Source organism: Epargyreus clarus, unplaced genomic scaffold, assembly GCF_041222505.1.
Source record: "Epargyreus clarus isolate Ecla_fem2 unplaced genomic scaffold, WU_Ecla_fem_2.2 ptg000009l, whole genome shotgun sequence".
Classification (NCBI taxonomy): domain Eukaryota; kingdom Metazoa; phylum Arthropoda; class Insecta; order Lepidoptera; family Hesperiidae; genus Epargyreus; species Epargyreus clarus.
Genome location: NW_027332217.1, coordinates 5885780 through 5908291, shown reverse-complemented (window position 1 = coordinate 5908291; position 22512 = coordinate 5885780). Strand labels below are relative to the sequence as shown.

General features: G+C 33.5%; 1 protein-coding gene across 1 annotated transcript in view; it reads left to right on the top strand.

The window, feature by feature from the left end:
- The window catches only part of prom (prominin), a 54000-nt gene extending 39995 nt beyond the window's left edge, over nucleotides 1-14005 (top strand). The window contains exons 7-18 of the mRNA XM_073076526.1: nucleotides 24-162; nucleotides 1164-1334; nucleotides 6244-6343; nucleotides 7543-7624; nucleotides 8586-8749; nucleotides 10232-10453; nucleotides 10736-10851; nucleotides 11401-11591; nucleotides 12185-12343; nucleotides 12872-13011; nucleotides 13200-13256; nucleotides 13548-14005. Coding sequence (XP_072932627.1) covers nucleotides 24-162; nucleotides 1164-1334; nucleotides 6244-6343; nucleotides 7543-7624; nucleotides 8586-8749; nucleotides 10232-10453; nucleotides 10736-10851; nucleotides 11401-11591; nucleotides 12185-12343; nucleotides 12872-13011; nucleotides 13200-13256; nucleotides 13548-13584 — 1578 coding nt within the window. The 3' untranslated portion in view covers nucleotides 13585-14005. The remainder of the gene's footprint in view (nucleotides 1-23; nucleotides 163-1163; nucleotides 1335-6243; nucleotides 6344-7542; nucleotides 7625-8585; nucleotides 8750-10231; nucleotides 10454-10735; nucleotides 10852-11400; nucleotides 11592-12184; nucleotides 12344-12871; nucleotides 13012-13199; nucleotides 13257-13547) is intronic.
- Nucleotides 14006-22512: the final 8507 nt, after the last annotated feature.

Sequence of the window (22512 nt, the reverse complement as noted above, 5' to 3'; positions counted from 1 at the left end):
ATACCCAATTTAATTTGTTTTAGATATTACAACATGAACCACAATTATTAGAACTTAGGTTTTTAGGCGTTGAGAACCTCACTATGGCAATATCGGCGGCCAAAAAGGAGTTCAAAATGCTACCGTCTGCGGTTACTACACAAACCTCATCCATAAGAGATGGTGAGTAAATTATCTTAGAAGATTAAAAATATTATTTATTCTTAAGGTTTACAACACAGTGCAAAAATAACTTTTGCAAAGCATAAATAATATTTTGAACCATGTCGCTATCATATTTATAAAAAGAACAATATTGTTCAGTAATATTTACAGTTCAGGTAATGAAATATATATTAAAATAATTATATTTTTCATCTTACATACTTATCGAATGATGTTTAATGAATGCCAAAATAAAGAACAATTCGTTCGAAAAATACTCGTTATTTTATTATTAGTGGCATCGAAAAAAGTTTAACTCTATAGTTTTAGTAAATCTAATTGTTGTTAAAATCTTTATAAATATTTAATTATCACAATAATTTACGTAGATACGTAATTAAAAAAATAAACATAAATATATATGAGCACTGTAAATTACCGAATGCGTACGAATAATTCGCTAATGAACTATAATTGTTGTAGTATACTGCTAGTAATTTCAAAAGTAACAATGGATTGACCAATTTACCAATTGTAATTGTTATTATGGTTTGCCATATTAAAGTTCTGTGAATATGGCGTAACAAAATTACTTTTTTACTAGGGGTATGAAAAATAGATCGTAGCCCATTCTCAGACCAGTAGAATATGCATATAAAATTTTGTGAAAATCGGTAAAGCCGTTTCGGAGAAGTACGGTAACTAACATTGTGACACGAGATTTTTTATTTAAGATAATCATTATAACAAGAAACGAATATAATTATACAAAAAATGTATTTACGAATAAGATAAAAGTTCCTTCTTGTATCCAATTTTCATTGTAAAATTGTAATAATAATACTACTACACATATAACTAACGTATGATTTAAACAATAAATAAAAAATACACGATTTTTACAACCCATTTCCAGTACAGACATAGCACTAAAATATTTCGCTCCAATATTTCACATTTTTGTAAAATTTTCATTGTTTTTTAAACCAACGTACGATCACTACCGAAAACATTTTCAGATATCATGCGAGATATCGAAGTGCGTCGTCAGTCAGTTCACAGTTCATCGAAGATATTTAACGACATCGTGCGCCATCTGACGGCGGGGCTGCACGTTTTGGCCAGGCAACTCGAGGCTGGGTTAGATAGATTACAGAAATACGAGTTTTGGAGGTGGTTATTCATACTGGGTAAGAAATAGATTATTTTTTTACACATATATAAGCAGTAAAAAAAAATTGTGAGCCGTCACGGGACGCCTGGCAGATGTGAAACATCGACATTATTTTGTAAAAGTAATATGCAGAAAAGAACATATTGTGATAGGAACTAAATATGTCAATATGATAAAATAAAATATTACGATTTTTTTCCAGATAACGATGACTATTTATTGAATAAACATTTATTTTCATTAAATACAAAAAATTACGAATTTACGAGTATTTCAAATCGTGACTACTTAATTCGTTTAATCAGTGACGCATGCGTCGCCACGCCAGAAATCGGTTTTACGTGCGGCTATAAATGTTTCACATCAAAAAATAAATTGGCTCCAATATATTAGTAAACTCAAGAATCTTAGCTAGTTATTTCAATATATTACTAAAATCGTAAATTATAAGTATCAATAATGAATGTTTCACAATAAATGCCACTATGATTAGAAAAATTAATTAATTTTTTAATGTTCATATTTATAACAAATAAGAAAAAACTTTCGTGCGCTGCACGCCATCAGCTGATTTTGAAATACAATTCTGTCAGTCTTAATAAATTTATTCTCTGAGAAGAATGACATAATTTAAAAACATTGTATGCAATGATTTTTATGTGAATTTTAATCTACCAAGATAGTAGATTTTACATTTGCTGGCGCTCAAAACACACCAAATATACGCGTGCTTAATGCACAGATAAATGCATACTTTAATTATAAAAAAAAAAAAGTGTGTGTGTGTCAGCTACGACGCACGATTGGAGTTTACTCCTTACGAATGATAATTATGATATATATCGAATAGAAAAAAGGGTAGGTAAATTAACGCATCTGCTAAAATGATAAGAGAAACAAACATATATCTGTAATTATTCGGATTATTTATATTACTTCAATAATGCGTATTACATAAAGTATGTTACAAAATAATATAAAATAGCGCCATCTAGTGGCAAGTTTTATAAATTGTAAGTTTGCAAGTTTATCAATCTATGTATTTTGGTTCCAAATATTATAATGGTAACTTAATATAATTGTTTATATTAAAGTAAATTTTAATATAATATAATTATTTATATTTAAAACAATGTTAAACGTTTTATAACTTAAAACTTAATCATTATAATTTCTTTGCCATCTATAAAATATCCTTGTTGCAATTTACGGATGAAATTTATATGAGACTCAATAAACATGTTATTATATGTAATTTGGATTGTTTCTGAATGTTTTATAATTCTAGAATTCATTTAAAACGTATTGCTAATTTTATATAACTTATTTTGAACATAATTCATTAGCAATAATTCTGTAATAAATATTAAATAATACTGTTTTGATTTTGCCCGTTTATCGTTGATAGATGGTGCTGATCAATAATGCATCCATTTTTATAAGTTAAATTAATATATCAGTAACTTACAAAAGCCTCTTTATGTTAAAAACTTATTTTGCTAATATTATATCTTATTCAATTGCTTACTGATTTTATATGTTACTCTTCTTTAAAAACGTTCATAAAAGATTGTTAATCATATTATGGCGCCAATGTTCATATTTTTCACAGTGTTTATAAATGATCAAACCTATAACTTCATTTATGCAAAAATGTAAACAAATTAGTTAATGACGTTTTAATGTTTTATATATTGCTAATTATTTTTATTGTAATAATTACTTTCATTTGGGATTTGAACTTACTGTATTTTAAATTAATAAAAGCACTCTTGATTCATATTTTGGTTACCGTTACGCCTCAACTTTTCGTGTTACACTTGATTTTACTCCTCATAAAATTTCCGTACCGGGCCTTATAACTCAAATCGTTTCTTAAGGAGTGAACTCCAATAATTAACTTACTGATGACTTGATGGTGTGTCATAGTGTGATTTTGCTTTCTTTGCAGAAGGCTGATCACTTTCACTCTCTAAATTATCACGGTCAGACATTTTATTATCAGAAAAATAAGCGGGCAATACTTAAAACATACAAAATACGTCAAGTGGTGTAAAACGAGTTAAAACGACTCCAGTCGCTCTCGCGCGGCGTAGTAATACACACGAATGTCACTGAACACGTTAAACGTCATTATTTTGAATTTTAAGCCTCAAAATGCCTTCTTGTGCAATGCATAAATGCAAAAATTATGCTCGAAAAAGAAACAAGATTCATGGAATCACCTATCACACGTAAATGAAGAGAAATTATTAAATTTTGTTTATTTTTCGTGTTCGATCCGCCATGATTACATGAGTAACCAGAAAGAGACAAAGTATGTTTTTGTCAATGAAAGTGATAAAGACGCAAAATGCATGACCATGCATTTTGCGTCTTTATCACTTTCATTGACAAAAACTTTCATTGATTGAATTGAACTGTCATAGATCAATGAAAAAATTTTCATTGATCTATGACCATAGATCAACAGAACAGAAGTGACATTTTATTGAAGCTCACGATGTTCATACGTGTATGTTATAGTTTAAGATCCCACTGCTTAATTTTTATATTAGTGTGTTTTAGTCAAAATATAACTTTTTATAGTTTATTTTAATAAAATAAAATCGATATATGGGAAATTCTGTATCCTAATCTCTAAATTTTCTTCGATATCTGTGGTAAATAATAAAAAATATTACCATAAAATTTATATAGGATAGTATACGGTATTTTAAAATTTCTTTAATTGAATAAATTAACCTAAACATAATTTAATAAACAATCTTTGTATAGCCAGAAATTAATCCTCAAAAAGACCACGGTAAGATTATATAAAATTCGCATGTCACGATGTTAGTTACTGTACTCCTGCGAAACGCTCTTACTGATTTTCATCAAAATTTATATGCATATTCAGTAAGTCTGAGAATTGGCTACTATCTATCTATTTTTCATATCTCTTAAGTGATAAGGGTTGTTCACCCTTAACATTTTTTTTATTTATATGGCAACACAATGTTTGCTGGGTCAGCTAGTACATTTATAAAATGTACACAACTTTGCAATTAATGGTCGTGTGTAAAATAAAACTGAAAATAATAAACATAAATTAGTAAAGATACTTCGCCGCCTTGAAATTGAATGAAGCCACAAACGGCTTATTAGTAAGTTTTTTTTTAATTCTTGACAAATAAAAACATTTTTAGAGAAAATTTACAAATAAATAACTAATACTGCGTAATTTACATAATAGATAAATAATTATTTCAAATATTTTAGGGACATTTTAGCACGGAGACGTGGCAAAACTTTTTTACGCAACTATTTCAATTCTCAAAACTGGGTACATTTTCTTGTTAGGACTGAGTAATCTTTACTAATATACGATAATAAATATAAACAATTTTTAAATCGTATATTTTAAACCAGTCGATACATCTGTATAGATACATTCTTTCATCAAATTATATATTTATATAATAATAATTTATTTAGTTAAACTGTACTATAACATTTCTACGTAAACGATGTACTAAAACTATTATCGACAGTTCTGGACATTTTTTACCTTCTGTTCCATTATTTCATTGTCTTTGACAAGCATGAGTATCAATGAGAAATATACGTCCATACGTCCCGTTTTTAACGGCACAGTCCCTTTTTTCGATGCTTCGTGCCGTTGTCTCCGAAATGAACCGTTGCCATTGTCAATTAAGTAACAGTAAATATTATAATTGTGAAAAAAACATGGGGTGCTCCATTTATCAGTTTTCATAAAGCGCCCCACATTTTTTGCACAATTATACTATTTACTTTTCCTTAAATGATTCCTAGATTGAAAATTATTTTCTACTTTTTAGTTAATTTTATCATAAAAGCGTGTTTTTTATTATTTCTAACTATATTTTTTCAAGTAAAAAGTATTTGACATAAAAAAATCGATGTCCCGTTTTGACTGAAGTAATCATTGGTCACTATATTCCATGGTCAATATTTACGTTTGCGTACACTTGAAACGCAAGGTCAAACACTAGTTGTCTTTTTTTATCACATTGTTCTAATAGCTCTGTCCCTTATAGAACATTTGTCTATGTAGTTAAAGGTAATCGTCGCCACGCCAGAAATCTTTTTTACGTGCGGCTATAGATGTTTCACATCAATAATATAACCACTATCTATAACTATCCACAGTTTAGATAGTGGCTAGAAACTCGATCCCTCCAGAGAGAACGGATTCGAAAGAAGCAACAAAGCCTAGGTTCTAATCCTCAATGTCCCTGTAGTACCGGGACCAGAACAGGGCTACGGTATCCCCTGCCTGTCGTAAGTGGCGACTAAAAGGGGCTTCCGGGGTTGCGGGCGGCAAGAGTGGGAGCTCAAACCGTCCAGCAAGCGACCCCGGGAAGGACAGCGATTTATGTGGTCGCATATCGCTGTAATCACCAGGGGATGTGAGAGGAGCATAAATTGCTGCCGCCAGGGCAGAGCCCGATAGAAGAGCATCGCGTTAGGAGGACTCCGGTTGTGTTCCGTTGGACATCCCGGAGTTCTCCACCAAACGCTGAGGACGACCACCGAGGGGGTTTTAGTGCGGTAAAAATTCCACATAACCCCGCGTCACTCCCATGGAGTCGGATACCTTTTGAAGCTTTCCCCCTCGAAAAAAAAAGGTTCTAATCCTCAAACACAGTAGTGACTTAATAAAAGTATTGCTCTTTCCTAAGCAATTCCTTTATCATTTTGCATGCACTAATTTACAGATGTCTATGGGCGACAGTAACCACATGACATCAGATGGACTGTAGGCTCATTCTCTACTCTAACCTTATAAAAACATGATTTATATTCCTCGTTTGGATATTTGTGCATTGGTTTTTGTTTGTATGTAAAATACTAAAATCTTAGCTATCTATATGCACATAACAAATTGTCTTTTTCAGCATGCAACGTGGCTTTTGGTTTCGTGATGCTCCTTATCTTGGCAGGGATGCTGTGCGGCTGTGGAAATACGAAAATACACGCGAAAAGGACTTTACAAGTGTAAGTATTTTGTAAATAAACGTAAAATTAATCCTTAACTAATGCATTGCCATAATATCTAGACCTAAAATATAGAGTTATTATCACGGTGCTATCATTAGCGTCTAGCGCCCGCTGTTAATATTTAATAAGACATTTTACAATTTTTATTATTAAGTCAAATATCATTCTCGATTAATGTCGATGGATAGATTAATTATTATTAACAGACGTTAGAGACATTCCCATGAGAGTAACGTCTCCCGCGTAAAAATAAGCATGCGATCAATGTTAAAATATTTAACTTCGCACATCAAAAGATCGTGCGATTTTCATTTAATATCAGTATTTCTTATAAAGATAGCGCCATTAAGGTCCATAATTATATGGTAAAATAATAAATCATACTAGTTAGATAGCCATAGAGCCAAACTAGACGTATTTCTCCAATATCTTGGCGAAAGCGATTCATCTCAAACTTTGCTATTGCCATCAAGTATTGATGGGAATAGTTATAACTATCTGACCATCCGAGGAGGATTCATCGTTGTAAGATCGATTATAAGTAGGTGGCACGGATAAACTACGATATTCACAATCATTTTACTGTTCCACTAAAGTCCCACAGGATAAATCTTCTTTCTTTCTTTCTCTTCTTCTTTTTTATTTCTTTTTAATAATAGTGGTTAAGATAGAATACCCAACAAGCCGATCAAACGTCAACTGGTAGGTAACCTTTTTTGTAATTTCATTATCTCATAGTTGGTACGAGTTTTCCCTGATATTATTTAAGGCCACAATATTAAGTCAAGTCAAGACCGACAATTCATGTGGATGACAGTCGCCAGTCGACGACACACGGCAAACATACGATTCTACATATGAGTCGATTCTATATAGCTATTACGCTACACAGGTGTCTCAGATATAAACAGACGCATTAATAATAATCATTTATTTCGTACAATATAGACAAAGATACAAAAGTATATTTGAATACAGAGGTCCATATCATATATACCTTACAGACTAACATACATACTAATATATACTTATAACTAAATCACGTAGTTGCGGCAACGTGAGACGCGAGTCTGGTGACTTCCAGGGGTGCTCTCCTTTCGCGGTACTTCCGGAACACAACTCCCTTCGGCCACAGGTCCTCTTTCAGGAAGGTCGCTAGATGCTCGTTTGGATTAATAGTCATATTATCTTTGCAGATCTTCAGTTTGGTTATGCGCCATATCACTCATATTGTGGAGTGTTATTTGTGCCATCTTTTTAATAGCGGGGCACGCAGAGGTAAGTAATTGATCCCATTTAAAAATTGTAGAACAGCTCTATGTAGCTACGTTATTTTAAGACAATGGTGAAAAATTGGTGGTATTATTTGGAGGGATGAGTGACTAAAAATAAGTTAATATAAAGCTTTTAAAGACAACAACAAATCTACCGTAGGCAGTAGACACGTAGATAGTATGCTCTTAACTCCTTTGAAATATAAATAGCAACGAAATATCTCTCAACATTTATTGCGTGGAAACGTGGTTGACACATTCTCTTAATTCTATATTTTACAAACAAAATGATCAGGTTCAAAAAGCTTATTACTAAATAATATATTTTGTTAATTAAAATTAACAGCAACATAAAGAAGCGTAGCGTAATAAAGTTAATTTTAAACTTATTTTTTTCTTAAATTTTATCTTTTAGAGAAAGTACCATACTAAATTACATTCTGGGTCTGTAAATTAGTCTAGACTAATGAGTAATTTAATTATAACTTTGTAAACATATATTGCAAATAACGAGTCCGTTAACTTTTCAGGCGTTGTTAAGTGGAAGACAATTTTCACCTGTTATGTTTGAAAATATATCATGATATTCTTATTAAAATTGAGTTAGTATACGAGCATATAGTCTATCTTATAGGAACTAGTTACTGCCGCCCATGGACACCTGTAACAACTCTACGAAGTTCCTACAACTGGGGTTCGAAATGAAGACGATCACAGAGTCGTTACCGCTTCTGAGGACTAGTATGGTAGTTCATAGTTTGGTATGTTAATCAGCCGCCGTCAACACCGTACCACAGAAAGGTAAAAACTACTTCACGCTATACCTAATTAAGTGTGGCAGTGTTACGCTGGTCGTCTTATCTGGTTCTACCACAATTAAAATGATCAAAAATGTTTCGCAAAAAATATGCCCCATAACGCCTACGATATAAAATGTACCTAAATGTAACTTTTTCTTTTTTTAGGTCTATGTATGCCATGCCCTTTGGGATACTCCTGAGTATAAAACCCTTTCAGCGCTTCTTGATAAACCTTCACCTCTGCTAACAAATGATGAAGGGATTTTTGATTCGATCTTCCGAGAGCTAGAAAATGTTACGATAGAAGTATCGGTTAAAGATATTTTAAGGCAGGTATTTTTATTTAATTACAATTATTATAAGAACGCATTGTTCAACGTACTTTATAAGACTATATAAATATAGATATACATTTCTACCTAATAACAGCAGTGTTAGGCGCTGCTATGTTCCGGTTTGAAGGGTGTAAGGGAGACAGACTTTTCCGAGGCGTTCCAGCTTAGTCCTCAGGGGTAGCGGCGCATATGTGGCCTACCTTAGGTAGGAATATCTAATCCTATCTGGGGTTGATTACAGATGTCCATGGGCGGCAGTAGCTACTTACCATCAGGTGGACTGCATGCTCGTCTGCTACTCTTATATTATATAAAAATGACGAGGTAAGATAAAAATAGAGTCAAAAATATCAAAAAAGTCTATACACCTAATTAAGTTTCTTTCTCGTACGACGATAATTACAAATTTTTGCTTTCAATGAAAATTTAAATAAATAATTGGTACTTGGACAATTAACAACCCTTACCAGTTTTATAAATAAACCAACATATATAGGCACAGATTTTGTTTAGCTACCTTAAGAAACAGCTAGACTAATTTCTTATATATTATTTTCAGTACTCAATAGGTAAAGAATAGTACATCTAGGACTTTGATCTTAACCAATCTTCCATATCTATAAAAAAATATAAAAATCGCCTTATAAATTGAGCCGAAGAAGAAACTAACTTTTACATCAAAATATTTCATGTTGCGAAGAACAAAGCTTAGCCAATATTTTTTAAAGAATCTGTAATATTTAATGCAACTTGCTTCGAAGAAAATTAACGCCTCGTCTTAATCCAAATTCTTTGAAAGTAATCAACGTAACTTATTGTTCAAACAAAAAGACGCCTGAAGGTGATTTAAAATTAATGATTTCGTTTACATATCATTAACAAAGCGTCTACATAATTTTCTCGATATCAGGGATAAAGGGATAAGGATTATATCAATACTAAAATTATGCAGACACATAACCTGAAATATTAATATTAAAATACCTTATAATAATCAAACTTAGGCTATTTTTTATTATTCGGAGGCCACCACGCACACGTGACAAACTTAAGGGATTCTTGTTTAAGATAAAATATATCACTTATCTTCCAAAGAAATTTATTTTTAAATATAATATTCGAGTAGCTGATAAGCATGCAGTCCACCTGATGGTAAATCGCTACTGCCGTCCATGTACATCTGTAATCAACTCCAGATAGGATTAGATATCGCTACCTGAGGTCCGCCACAGATGCGCCGCTATCTCTGAGGACTAAAGAAAACTGTGTCTCCCTTACCAGACCAGAATACAGCAGCGCTTAACACTGCTGTTATGAGGCAAAAATAGGCGTGGCGGTGGTGCCGCCGGAGTCGAACCACAAAGGATTCTGTCACCTTCAGTTCTATACATTGTGCTATAGTGATATACTTATCGCATCATTGAGCGTAGTTAAGTACACTACTTAATGAAAGTGATCAAGCTATTCATATTACAGGGATTGTGAACGAAATCGTCCGGCCTACAACGTGTTCCAACTAGACAGACTGATAGACATGAACAAGGAGACGTCTTACTTCGAATGGGGGGAGCTACAGGCGGATTTGGGGCGTCTGGCCACCTCCATAGATGTGGGATTACTGAAGACGATATCGGTCGCATTTAGCAAACTGTTGAATGATATGCTTGTCGTAACTAACGTCGATCTTGCGAAATACAGGTATGATATTTCTACGTATTGTTGTGTCTACTGTATTCTGTTGGTTACCTTTTGTCACCTCTTAATGTCTACGGATTTCTCAATTTTAAATGGGAGCACGGTGTACGTACGTAGTATACGTAATTATCGAGTACGTAAACCAATGAAAGTAATTGAAATGCACTTTTAAATGTGTCTGAATCTTTTTTTATCGTTTACTTCTAATATCGAATCTTTCTTATCGTTTACTTTTAATATCGAATCTTTTCTTTCTTTTCTTATCGTTTACTTTTAATATTTTAGAATGGAATACAATGCGCCAGTGGTCGGTAAAGATTTACCGTCATTGGTTGACCAGCTCGAAAATATAGCAGCCCAAGTGACTGACCTGAATACAGCAGGAAGATTGGAGACTTTAGGTAATCATTTTTTTTATATTTGAAGTTTCGGTTGTATTGAAGCAGGTTTCGGACAAATACAACGGAAAAATTATCATGTTACGTTTTGGAATTCTTTGTTTGAAGTTTCTTTAACATTAGAGAATAACGGTAATTAACGTCGACATGTTGGACAAATTTACAAACATGGAAAAACTTTTCATGGCTGTTCTGAAATAAATTATTTTGTAAAATTATTTAATATTTATGTTTATCTATTTTATCTTTTCATACCCCATTGAGTTGTAAGTATAATTTTAGAACCCTTAAAACTGAACTTGAACCAAAAGTAAGAGTCATTCTTGACCCGCTTTCTTAAAATCCCGGCTATTTCTTACAATGCACTTTATAGAAGAAAATTGAAATAAAACAAACTGTGCAGGAAGAATGAAACGTCGTTTGCACTGAGAATTTCTGGCAACAAGCGCTGTAACTTCAAAGACCAGCAAAGTGCATGTTGCGGCTACGCGAGAAAACTTACTAGAGGCTATTGTGTCGTTCAATTGTTACTAACAAAACAAAATGTTTCAGCCACGAGAACTAAGAGACTGCATTTAACCAATATAAAGCCACTGGAGCAACTGAGAGCGGATTTAGTCTTCAAACTGACGGAACTCGAGCTGCAATTGATGCCGTTTAGGAAGAAGCTCAACATATCACTCAGCCACATTCATACCGCGCAATATTATATTGATAATCAGGGGGATATTATTGCTCAAAAGGTAATGTACACATGGTTCAAATGTAACTTTTGTTTTTGTTTCAAAACTTCGAATAATTGAAAAGTAATATAGGAGTAACAAGATAACAGTCAAAATTTTTATAAAAAAGTGATTACAAAATGACTACTAGTAAGCTGTTAAAACTTATAGCCTGCTATTTTTGTTGTATTTGTATAGTCTTGTGTAATTGCTATTTATTTTCGAATCAAAATTTTCTACCAAACAGATGTTTTAAATGAAGCGAAATTATTTATTAATCACTTTTATATAAAGACTTGCTGATAATGATGATTCTTACAAATATTCGAAGTTATAGGATAGCTACCTACTTCATAATTATGAAACCTGTTTAGGTATATAATAAATATAGGTCCATCCCGTAACTAAGCCATCTCAAACCCAGGTAACAAGCGGTAGTATCACCTCTACCTGTTCTTTTTTATCTCTCTTTATCCTCAGAAATTACAGTACTTTAAAAGGTGAGCTACAGAGTTGTTCGCTACTTTTATTAGTTAAAATTATAATCATAATATGATCCAAAAAGCCTTTCCAATTAGGCACGAGTACGTATGACAATGTACCAATTTTTTCAGAAAGTATCGACATATGTGTCTCGTCTGGTGTCGCACGCGGCCGGCTGGCGCACGCACGTGCTCTCGTCCACAGGAAAGCACGCCGCGCGCTGCCGGCCGCTGTACGCTGTATACGCGGCCATGAGGTCCTTGCTGTGCACCAAATATGTTGCTTCGCTGGTAAGATAATGAGCCTTGAAAAGAACCTGCATACGCTAACTAACTGCTAACTGCGCGTAAAGCTATGTCACATCATCACTATGATAGGTAGCAATAAAGTATCAATATACGGCTCCCGTCTGGTGTCGCACGCACGTGCTCTCCTCCATGGGGAAGCACGCCGCTCGCCGCCGGCCGCTGTACACCGTGTACGCAAATATGTTGCGTCCCTGGTAAGATTACGATCACTGGAAGGATCATTATTAATCTGTATGAGCAGGAATGCATTTGCATCAAATGCTCATCACCGAACTTTAATCTTATTTGGGATTGATACAGTAAGTTAATGGGCGACAGTGACTACTTGCTAGCATCTGGAATGCATGCAAATTTAATATTTCAGTTAAATGATTAACAAAATAATAAAAAATCTCTGATTCAGTTTTTATAGTCTCTCAGTATACCTGCTGTTATAACTAAATATCGATTATTTTTTTTTTAATTATCTGTTATGTGTATGAATTAAAAAATAATTTGTATATTTTGCAGCATGGCTGGTGGGTTTGCGGCCTACTATTGGGCATATTCTGGTGCTCTACCCTCACTCCGCTTTGCGTAAAACTATGGCGAAGTTATGGGAGAAAAATCAGGTCCCAGGACTCTCTTACTTTAACCCACTTGTGCTCAGGGTAATTTCATCTACATATTATATTTATAAGTAATACATTTCTTATAATTATTTTCTCTATATTAAGGAGCTTAGTCCTAGAATTTAATATTTATCTATTATTTATGGTTAAATAGAAATTTAAAAAAATGCGTGTTTATAGGTTTCAAATGACCCAATAATATAATTAATTTATAATTTTTTTTGCAGCCAAGATGGAACGCCCACAACCGCACTATGCGAAAACAGCACTTGGAATTCGCCTGGGTTAGTATTTCATACATTGTTAAAGTTAATTTGACGATAAGCTCCTTTGCAACGCTTGGCAATATTAATCAGGCGCTAATAGTCTCTCTTATAAAAAGGGTGATATCGTAGTCAACACGTTTGATTATGATTTTTTTTGCAAACAAGACATTAGCATCTATTCAGTAGGCACCTGCCTAGAAGTTATAATTACACTAATTACAAAGCGTATGTAAATCGAAAAAATACGTACATACGAGTACAAAAGACAGTGGTAACAATATGTAATTTGTTCTAATTCAATTTTTTCAGGCCACCGCCCCCTCCTCCTCGGAATGACAGTTGGTGAATGATCGATACGTCCGAACATGGTGAAAACATGACAAACTTTGTAAATAATAACCCAGTAGAATATAAGTAGGTATATTAGTTTAATACATGGTACATCCATACGACCATTTTATGAAATTGGAGTAGTAAATGAGCATGCAGTTCATATGATGGTAAGTAGTCATCGCCGCCAATTATCATATGTAACCAACTCCAAACAAAGCAGGTGTTGTTATGCCTACTTGATGAAAGATAATAAAACGAAAATGTACTTTCTGTCGACGAGGGTAATCTACACATTAAAGTAAATTAAAAGCTCCAGCCGTTAATATTAACAAAGTTAGGATCAATGTGTAAAGCAAGAATATAACGAGAATCATACGAGGAACAGGTTGTTCATTACTAAATCAATTTTTCCAGCGTCTTAGATTGTCCATAGATAACATCACAGATCTAAGTGGATAACATAGTCAGTATAAATCAATGTGTCATATAAAACCAAATCGATAACATTCTGATTAGCACAAAAAATTTATGATTCTCAAAAATCATTTGCAAAAACATTTTCATTAAAAGTTTAATCAAAATCTCCCGTATTGTTTCTGAAATACGAGTAAGCCCAACACATATTGTGTAAGAGTTATGAATAGGTAATGATAAGGTATTAAGCCGTTTACCAAAACACGTACTATATATGAAATGTATTTTAACTAAGTCTGTATTATTTCTTGTTTTTCTCTTTTCAAATGTTGTTTTACATTAATTAATTATTAGCATTTATAATATACAAGATAATTAGAGATAAGAGTTTATGAATGTTTAAAAAATGTTATTGTTTTTTTTTTAAATTAAATACCTATGTCAAATTGTTGTAAATTAAGAATAAGTGGAAATATAATATTGTGATACAAAAAGTAATAAATTGTAAAATAAACAATATACCGTTTTTATTTGGACCTTCTAAACTGTGGTGCATATGTAGTTTGCTTACACATCGTTATCCGCTTTCTGCATCAACCTTGTCATGTTAATGATAATAAGTTACTATTAAGTAACTTGAGGCAACCTCTTAAATTCAAATTTTGGCAAAAAAACATACTTTGTCACAGACGGCAAAATCAATAAAGTGTCATATTCATATTGCCACATGCGGAAAAATTTTAAAGACAGACTGCTGCGTGTTGCTCAATATGGCATATCGTTTTAAAGCGCAAATACTACGAGCTTTTAACTTCTCATTGGGTGCTAATTATTACTTAACTAAATTCATACCTTTACTTAACTAACTCGGTACCTTAATTTAAAGTTGTTTATTATAAATCACTTCACAATTTATATATCCTTACCTAAAATAACTACCGACCTACTGGGCGGCCATGTTTTATTCATTAAACATTCTCAGTTGCATGGTAATAACACATGTGACCCAAAATACCTTATATCCCTCTACAGAATTAATTTCATATTAATAACTTGATTATAACTTAGCTTTGCCGACCGTAAGAGGAATATTGTGGTGATTTAAAATTAAATTAATATAGAAATACGCGCAAGCCGAAGTTGGGAGTTCCGTTTATAACAGTAAACGTGCTTCCATAGTACTTATTGCAATAAAAATATTTTTGCTTTAAGTATGTTTAAGTATCTACTTAGTAAAAGTCTAACAATGTTTTTTTGTAATAAAATAGCTAATGACAAAACACGATCATAAGATGGTTCATGTTTTGCCGACGACGACGAGTCGACGACCATCGCAGGCTGTCGTCATCGACAGCTGGCGATAGTCAGTGACGATCCTTAACACGGCGGTCGCTCGTGTATTAGCTTACTAGCTCGTTTATTACTTCCATAAGAAAAAATATTCGAAAATGCACTCCATGATTTTTTTTTATATTTTATCTTTACTTGCAAATATTGGGTGGACGGTGACTACTAGTCATTGTAACAGAATTTAGACACTGACAAACCACAAACACACACAAATATTGAGTCAACCAAGACGACCACCAATACCGCTACAACAACCAACAATAAAGATTGCAATTGCAGACACTATTTATAAATATAGATTCTATTTTAATATATTATTGTAACTGTAACATCTAAATAAATCGAAATATTATCTTAGTTATGTCTAAATGGGGCCGCACGTCCTCCTCTATTATTAGGTCGAAATAATCTGACACACGAAAAAATATTTATAGCACTATTATTAAATCCTCAACCCATAACCGGTATGGTTGAGAAGAAAATAGCTATAAATACCATAATTGCCGTTTCCTCGCCATAACATTCTATCAATAAAAATAGAGACATCATCCTGCGGCCCCAATAAATGCTTACATAAACACGATACTTTATGGACATGCTTCACCACAAGCGAATAGCGAGTAGAGATATGCGAAAACTGTATGTATTTTTAATCTAAGTAAAAACATTTGAAAACTTACTACCTAGTAATGAGATTTGAGAAGGCCTGCATTGCATCACCGCGTCATTCGTTTTAATCACTCTATTTCATAATCGACTTAAATTAAGAAGATAAACTGTTTTAATTCCTAAGCTCCTGTACCGAAAATATTATAGCATAACGACAAGACAAATACTTAGAGTTCTTAATATACACATATACATATACGTTCACTTACAAAACACTATTACATTTAAACACATGCACACACCATCACTGATATACGATCTTATTTATAGAAATAAATATAATTACATTGGACATGCTTATAGGGTTTTGCGGATTATCATTATTATTGATTCATAATGGCTACCACAAACAAAAAATGTTTGAGATTAAGTTTACTAAATGCTAGGTCATTAAATACAGGACAAGACGAATTATATATGACAATACTTAAGTACAAACCGGATATCCTAGCCGTTAATGAGACCTGGTTAAAAACTGGTGAGGAGAGTCTCGCGCCTAATATACCAAACTTCAAATTTATGCATAGACCTAGACATAATAAAAAAGGGGGAGGAGTGGGTTTTTATATAAGACAAGAAATTTCGATAAAAGTGCTAAAACACCCAGCATCTGTATTGGAGCAGATGTGGCTCGAAGTGCGAATACCAGGAGCCACTATGGCTCTAGGCACAGCTTATAGACCTGAAAGCGTAAGTATTGCAGAGGCGCTGGACTCTCTCAGTGAGTCAATTAATGTCATGGGACGTTACGATTATACCTGGATCTTAGGTGATATTAATGTTGATATGGCAAAAACAGACTCTTCTAAAGCAAAAGAAGTTAATGTTTTTTGTGTTCAACACAGTCTAGAGCAACTAGTTAATGAGCCAACTAGAGTTACTGATCATACTCAGACTATTATAGATTTGGTTATGACTAATAGTCCTTCAAAATGTAAAGATATAAAAGTTATTCATAACCACTGTTTAAGTGATCATGCTCTGATATTAGTTGATCTTGACATTAAAAAACCTAAAATACAAAAGCGTATAAAATACCAAAGAACGTTACAAGATATTAAATTACCATCTTTCGAAAAGGACCTGACATTGACCAATTGGGACTCTATTTATAATCTAGATAATTTAGAAGACATGATAATTGCATTCAATTCACATTTAACAAATTTATTCGAAATTCATGCTCCAATCCATAAGATTATTCTGAAAGACCGACCAAAACCTTGGATAACTAACATGGTCAAATTCATGATGAGTTTACGCGACGACGCTCTTGTCAAAGCCCAAAAAGAAAAAAGCGACAGTTCCAAGGTTTATTATCGCACCTTAAAAAATCTTGTAACCGCAACTATAGAGCGTGAAAGGAAAGCCTTCTTTAACTACTCTATAAACAACAATTTAAAGAAACCTAAACTTTTATGGAGAAATTTACGGAACGCTACACAAGTCACCAGAACGCTATCTAACCCCATTCCCAACCAACTTAATGACCCGGAAATAATTAACGATCACTTTTTAAACATACCACCCAGCAAAAAAGGAGGAATAAACACTGATGTTATAAATCTACCTAACCTTGCACAAGATGAACTCTTAGAACTTAAACCGACCACAGAAATGGAAGTTAACAAAATTATAAATAGTATCAAGACTCTTGCAGCTGGTGAAGATTGTCTGAACATAGAAATGATTAAGCTGACATTAGATATAACCCTCCCAATAATTACCAGGATTATAAATAAATCGATTGAAACTCATTCCTTCCCATCTATATGGAAAAAAGCTTTAGTCAGACCTATTCCAAAAAAAGACAACATTACAGAGCTGAAAGATTTGCGCCCTATTTCCATTCTACCGGTGCTATCGAAAGTTTTAGAGAAAGTAGTACTCATTCAAGTATTAAAGTACTTAGAAAATAAGAATATTATTCCTAAATTACAATCCGGATTCCGCAGAGATCACAGCACTGAAACTGCCCTATTACATGTCACAGACGACCTTACCGAGGCCTCTGACCTGGGCTTGAGCAGTATAATGGTACTCCTTGACTATTCCAGGGCTTTTGACTCCTTAGACCAAAATCTACTTCTAGTCAAGCTGGAAAAGTATGGCTTCTCTAAGAACACCTGTCGTTGGTTCCATACCTTTCTAAGCAACAGAGCGCAGATTGTTGTGACTGAAGACGCAGAAGGAAACAAAAGATTCTCCTCTTCCAAGCCAGTTCAAAGGGGAGTCCCACAAGGCTCGCTGTTAAGCCCAATCCTGTTTACAATATTTACAGCAGATATGTCTAGCCAGATTAAATCCTGCAAATATCACTTGTACGCAGATGATACACAAATATACTACTCATTCCAAGTAAACGACACCAAAACAGCTATAAAACTAATAAACGAGGATCTTAAGAATCTTTACACATGGTCTGAAAATAACTCGCTTGTCCTAAACCCAACAAAATCACAAACCATTGTAATTGGCACCAAGAAACAAATTGAAAATGTACTGGATTGTGAAGATAAAATAAAGATTAATGACGTAGCCCTAGAAAAAGTAAGCATCGCACGCAATCTTGGCCTAATTTTAGATGGAGAGCTCAAATTTTCAGAGCATACAAACAGCAAAATTAAATCCGCATTTTATAAACTTAAAACCTTATATAAGATTAGGCCCTATATCAAACCAGATTTACGCGTACAACTTTGTGAGTCATTAGTGCTCTCTCAATTTAATTACTGCAGCTCCATCTTTGGACCTAGGTTAAATGTTAAGTTAGAAAATGCTATACAACGAGTACAAAATGCCTGTATTCGCTTTTGTTTTGATGTCCCTAGGCGAACATTTATAACACCATACTTAAATAGCAAAGGCATACTTAACATGAGTGCGAGGAGGAGCCTACACTATGCTTGTACAGTGCATCGAGTAATTTGGAATAAGAAGCCTGAATACCTATTTGAGAAATTGCACTGGGTCGACGACTTTACCCACCGGAGCCTTCGCTCAAATTCTCAAGGTCTCCTAAAAATTCCAGCTCATAAATCGGCCAGATACAGGCGTTGTTTCAAATTTGAAGCAGCAAAAATTTGGAACGACTTACCTCCCCCTTTGAGGAGAAGAATGAGAACGGAATGCTTTAAACACAAATATAAATCTGCTTTGTTAAAAAGACAACTTGCTGGTGAAAATTTGAAACCTGCCTGCATGCAATATCTACCAATAAAAAAGTTCTTTAATGCTAATTAAACACATTATTTAACCTTCAAATACGTACATACACACTCACACTCACACACACACACACACACACACACACACACACACACACACACACACACATACACGCTTGGATTTTAAAACCCAGGAGATGCCCCACTGACGGCTGACTATCTTCTTATCCCACCTAACACCACAGGGATTATAGGAGCGGCTGAAAAACAGCGCTACTCGAATCCCTGATTCTGAGACAGCAATGCTGAGCCGAATTCCTTTTGTCATATTAATATTACTGTAAAATGTACATTTATTCTTTCTGTAACTGTGTTATTATGGCAATAAACGTTTATTATTATTATTATTATTATTAATATGGAGCCATCAAATATTGGTAGAACAGTAATATACGACGTATGCCATAAATTATCTACTCACAGTTTATCAACAAAAATATCATGATTCTCAGAATTAGATGGGAGAACACAGGATTGGACGAACTCGATGTACATAATATAGGGTTATTAAAGTTAAATGTAGATGAATCTTTTTAGGGTACTAAAATATCTTAACACATGAATAGCAAGCTAAGCGATAAATTATATGGTGATATGACAAGCCGATTACAGCCTTACCTGTAACTGCCAAAACAAGAAAATCGCTAAACGGAAGCGGAAGGCGTAAAACGTAATCGCACAACCTGACATTAAAAGTTTGGCATTGAGCCAACTTGCTTTTGCGATTTGATTTAAACGCCAAATGTTTTGTTTTTCGCAGAACGATATCGATGTTTATTGACCGGATTGGCCAATTCTCCGGGCTGTCTTCTGAAAAAGTGAATTGAGAGTAACCAGACTTCAAGTAAATGTATATACTCGGTACGGTATATGTACTCAGTAATTTATGCGTATATAGGAAATTATAAAAGTGGTCCCGGCTAGACATTTGTTTAATGGGATGTTTTTGGAACAATAATGACAGAAAATAGTAAAAAGGTTGGAACCGACTGGTGTCATAAGTGCCATAGGTAAATGGTAAATGAAGCAGAAGAAAAGAGTTAGATTGTAAGATCTATCTATCTAATCTTTCGCTATTAAGGAAAACGATAATTAGTTATTGATAATATGTGCGTTAATAATTAAAAAAGTTAATATTTACGATGCAAATCTCAGACAATAAGAGTTTGAGAAATAGTTTTTACAATATTGTCTCGGCTTCAATTACTTAAACTAGTACACCATTTTACTTATGTTGTAAATATTTACTTATCTTATTCAATCTTTCCTTTCCGCGATGTTTTATTGCACCAGGAATTCATTTGGTATCTTCAATCTAAAGGTCACAAAAGGGTAATTATCATTAGCTGGAAAGAATACCAATTAATTATTTCTTTTAATTATAACACTCAGTACAATTAAATGAAACAAACAAATATATACTACTCATTCTTAAATTAAAACTTATTAAATAAAATAAATAAATAAAAATAAACACAAAGTACACTTTCAGAACTGAGGATATTTTACAAACATTTTAAGTAATGGTGAAAATTGAATAGCGTCAGAGTCCTCATTAAGGCCACAAAGGAATCATTCAAAAGATATTATGGGACTCTGAATGAATGATTAGAAAGTAACCCAATATCGGTTATCCCGAAAATATACCATTCCAGCTATAAAGATGTACGTCTAAATACTTAAAGAAATTAGCATAAAGGTCTCACAGACTTAACGAGCTTCATGACAGCGACCTTAATATATACCAAAGCCGTGTAATTTATGGGCACTTATAAGTCGAAACTCTATAAAGGTCAGTACAGTAGGCCTTTAACATTATCAATATATTTGGCCAAATGTTCAAGGCAATTTATCGGTGGAAGGCAGTTATCACTCGGTTGTAATGAAATATAGCCTCGATGGCCCCTAGCTTTGGAGAGGGAGTTGATCTTTCTACAAAACCAGCGGATATAAAGGGTCTTACAAATATAGTTAAACAGTACAATATAACAGATACATACATTTGCCAGTTGTGTTATCCATATGCTGCAATCGCCAATAGCCATAGCCAAGCTTGGTTACTGGGATATTATCATATTCTGCTAGAAACATTTACCAAAATGTTTGAGAACTCATTATTCAATATACGGTTATATAAGAGTCATTTCCGATAATGTCGCATTGTAATCGACCTCAGGACTCTTACAATTATTTGCGTTGGTTATATGTATTTATATATTAACTCTCGTCAGGGCTTCTATAGATCAAAAATTATCTTAAAAAATATTTTCACCATTTGACACTTTTATGCATTCTAATTGCCGATATTGTACCCCTATTAATCCAGCAGCCACGAAACTTGGCTTGCAAACTGCCAATATTGCATTTAATGGTCAGATAACTGTTGGATCGGTTACACGTGCATTATCGCCTCCAAGATTTGAAGTAGAATTGGTAGCACCGATTACAATAGCTATTAAGAGAATTGATGGCAGGTAGACCACCCCTTGTAAAACTTTTGCCAAAATTGCAACATTGTGCCGAAGCCAATCAAGAATCCGCTAAAAAGTTAGAGATTTTATTCGTTAGAGAAAAACTTCAATTTTAAATAACATTAAATTTATTTTTTTAAAATATACAGGATTCGTAAATAATGAAACAGAACCTATACATACAAATCTTCGTAACATTGGTAATATTTTAAAAAGATTTCATCGTTTTTTTCCTTAATAACCATTAATTGTTTCCAGATAGGAAGAGAAGAGAATACATCCTTCGAGATTACCTGCCTTTTTATTCTTTCCCCTTTTCCTTAATTTCGTTAATTCGATTAACTTCTAATACCACACGTGACTTTGTCATCAGATTACAGTTTCAGCAAAAATCTTAGTTACAAAACAGTATGTAACTCTACGAAGATTTCAAATAATCACCATAATCTATCTTAATATTATTATCGCTGATGTGAGTTTGTTTGTTTATTTTATAGACTTTTATGACTTAACTATAGTATTCATTGTCATGATATTATGTACACACGTTGTCAGAGATTCAGAAAAAGGCATAGCGTACCTTTAATCCCAAAAAAGATTATCATTCCTGAGAAATAAATAAAAACCTCTGAACGCGCGAGAAGCCGCGGGTAAAAGATACTCACAATAATGCAAAACCGAATAAGATCACAGCGGTTCGAATTCATCATCAACGTAATGCAAATAAAGACGATTAGTAGGCGAGTTACGCAACGTATAGCGACTAGAAGTGTAATGTAATGATCCATCAAGCCAGTGTTGACCGGTTAA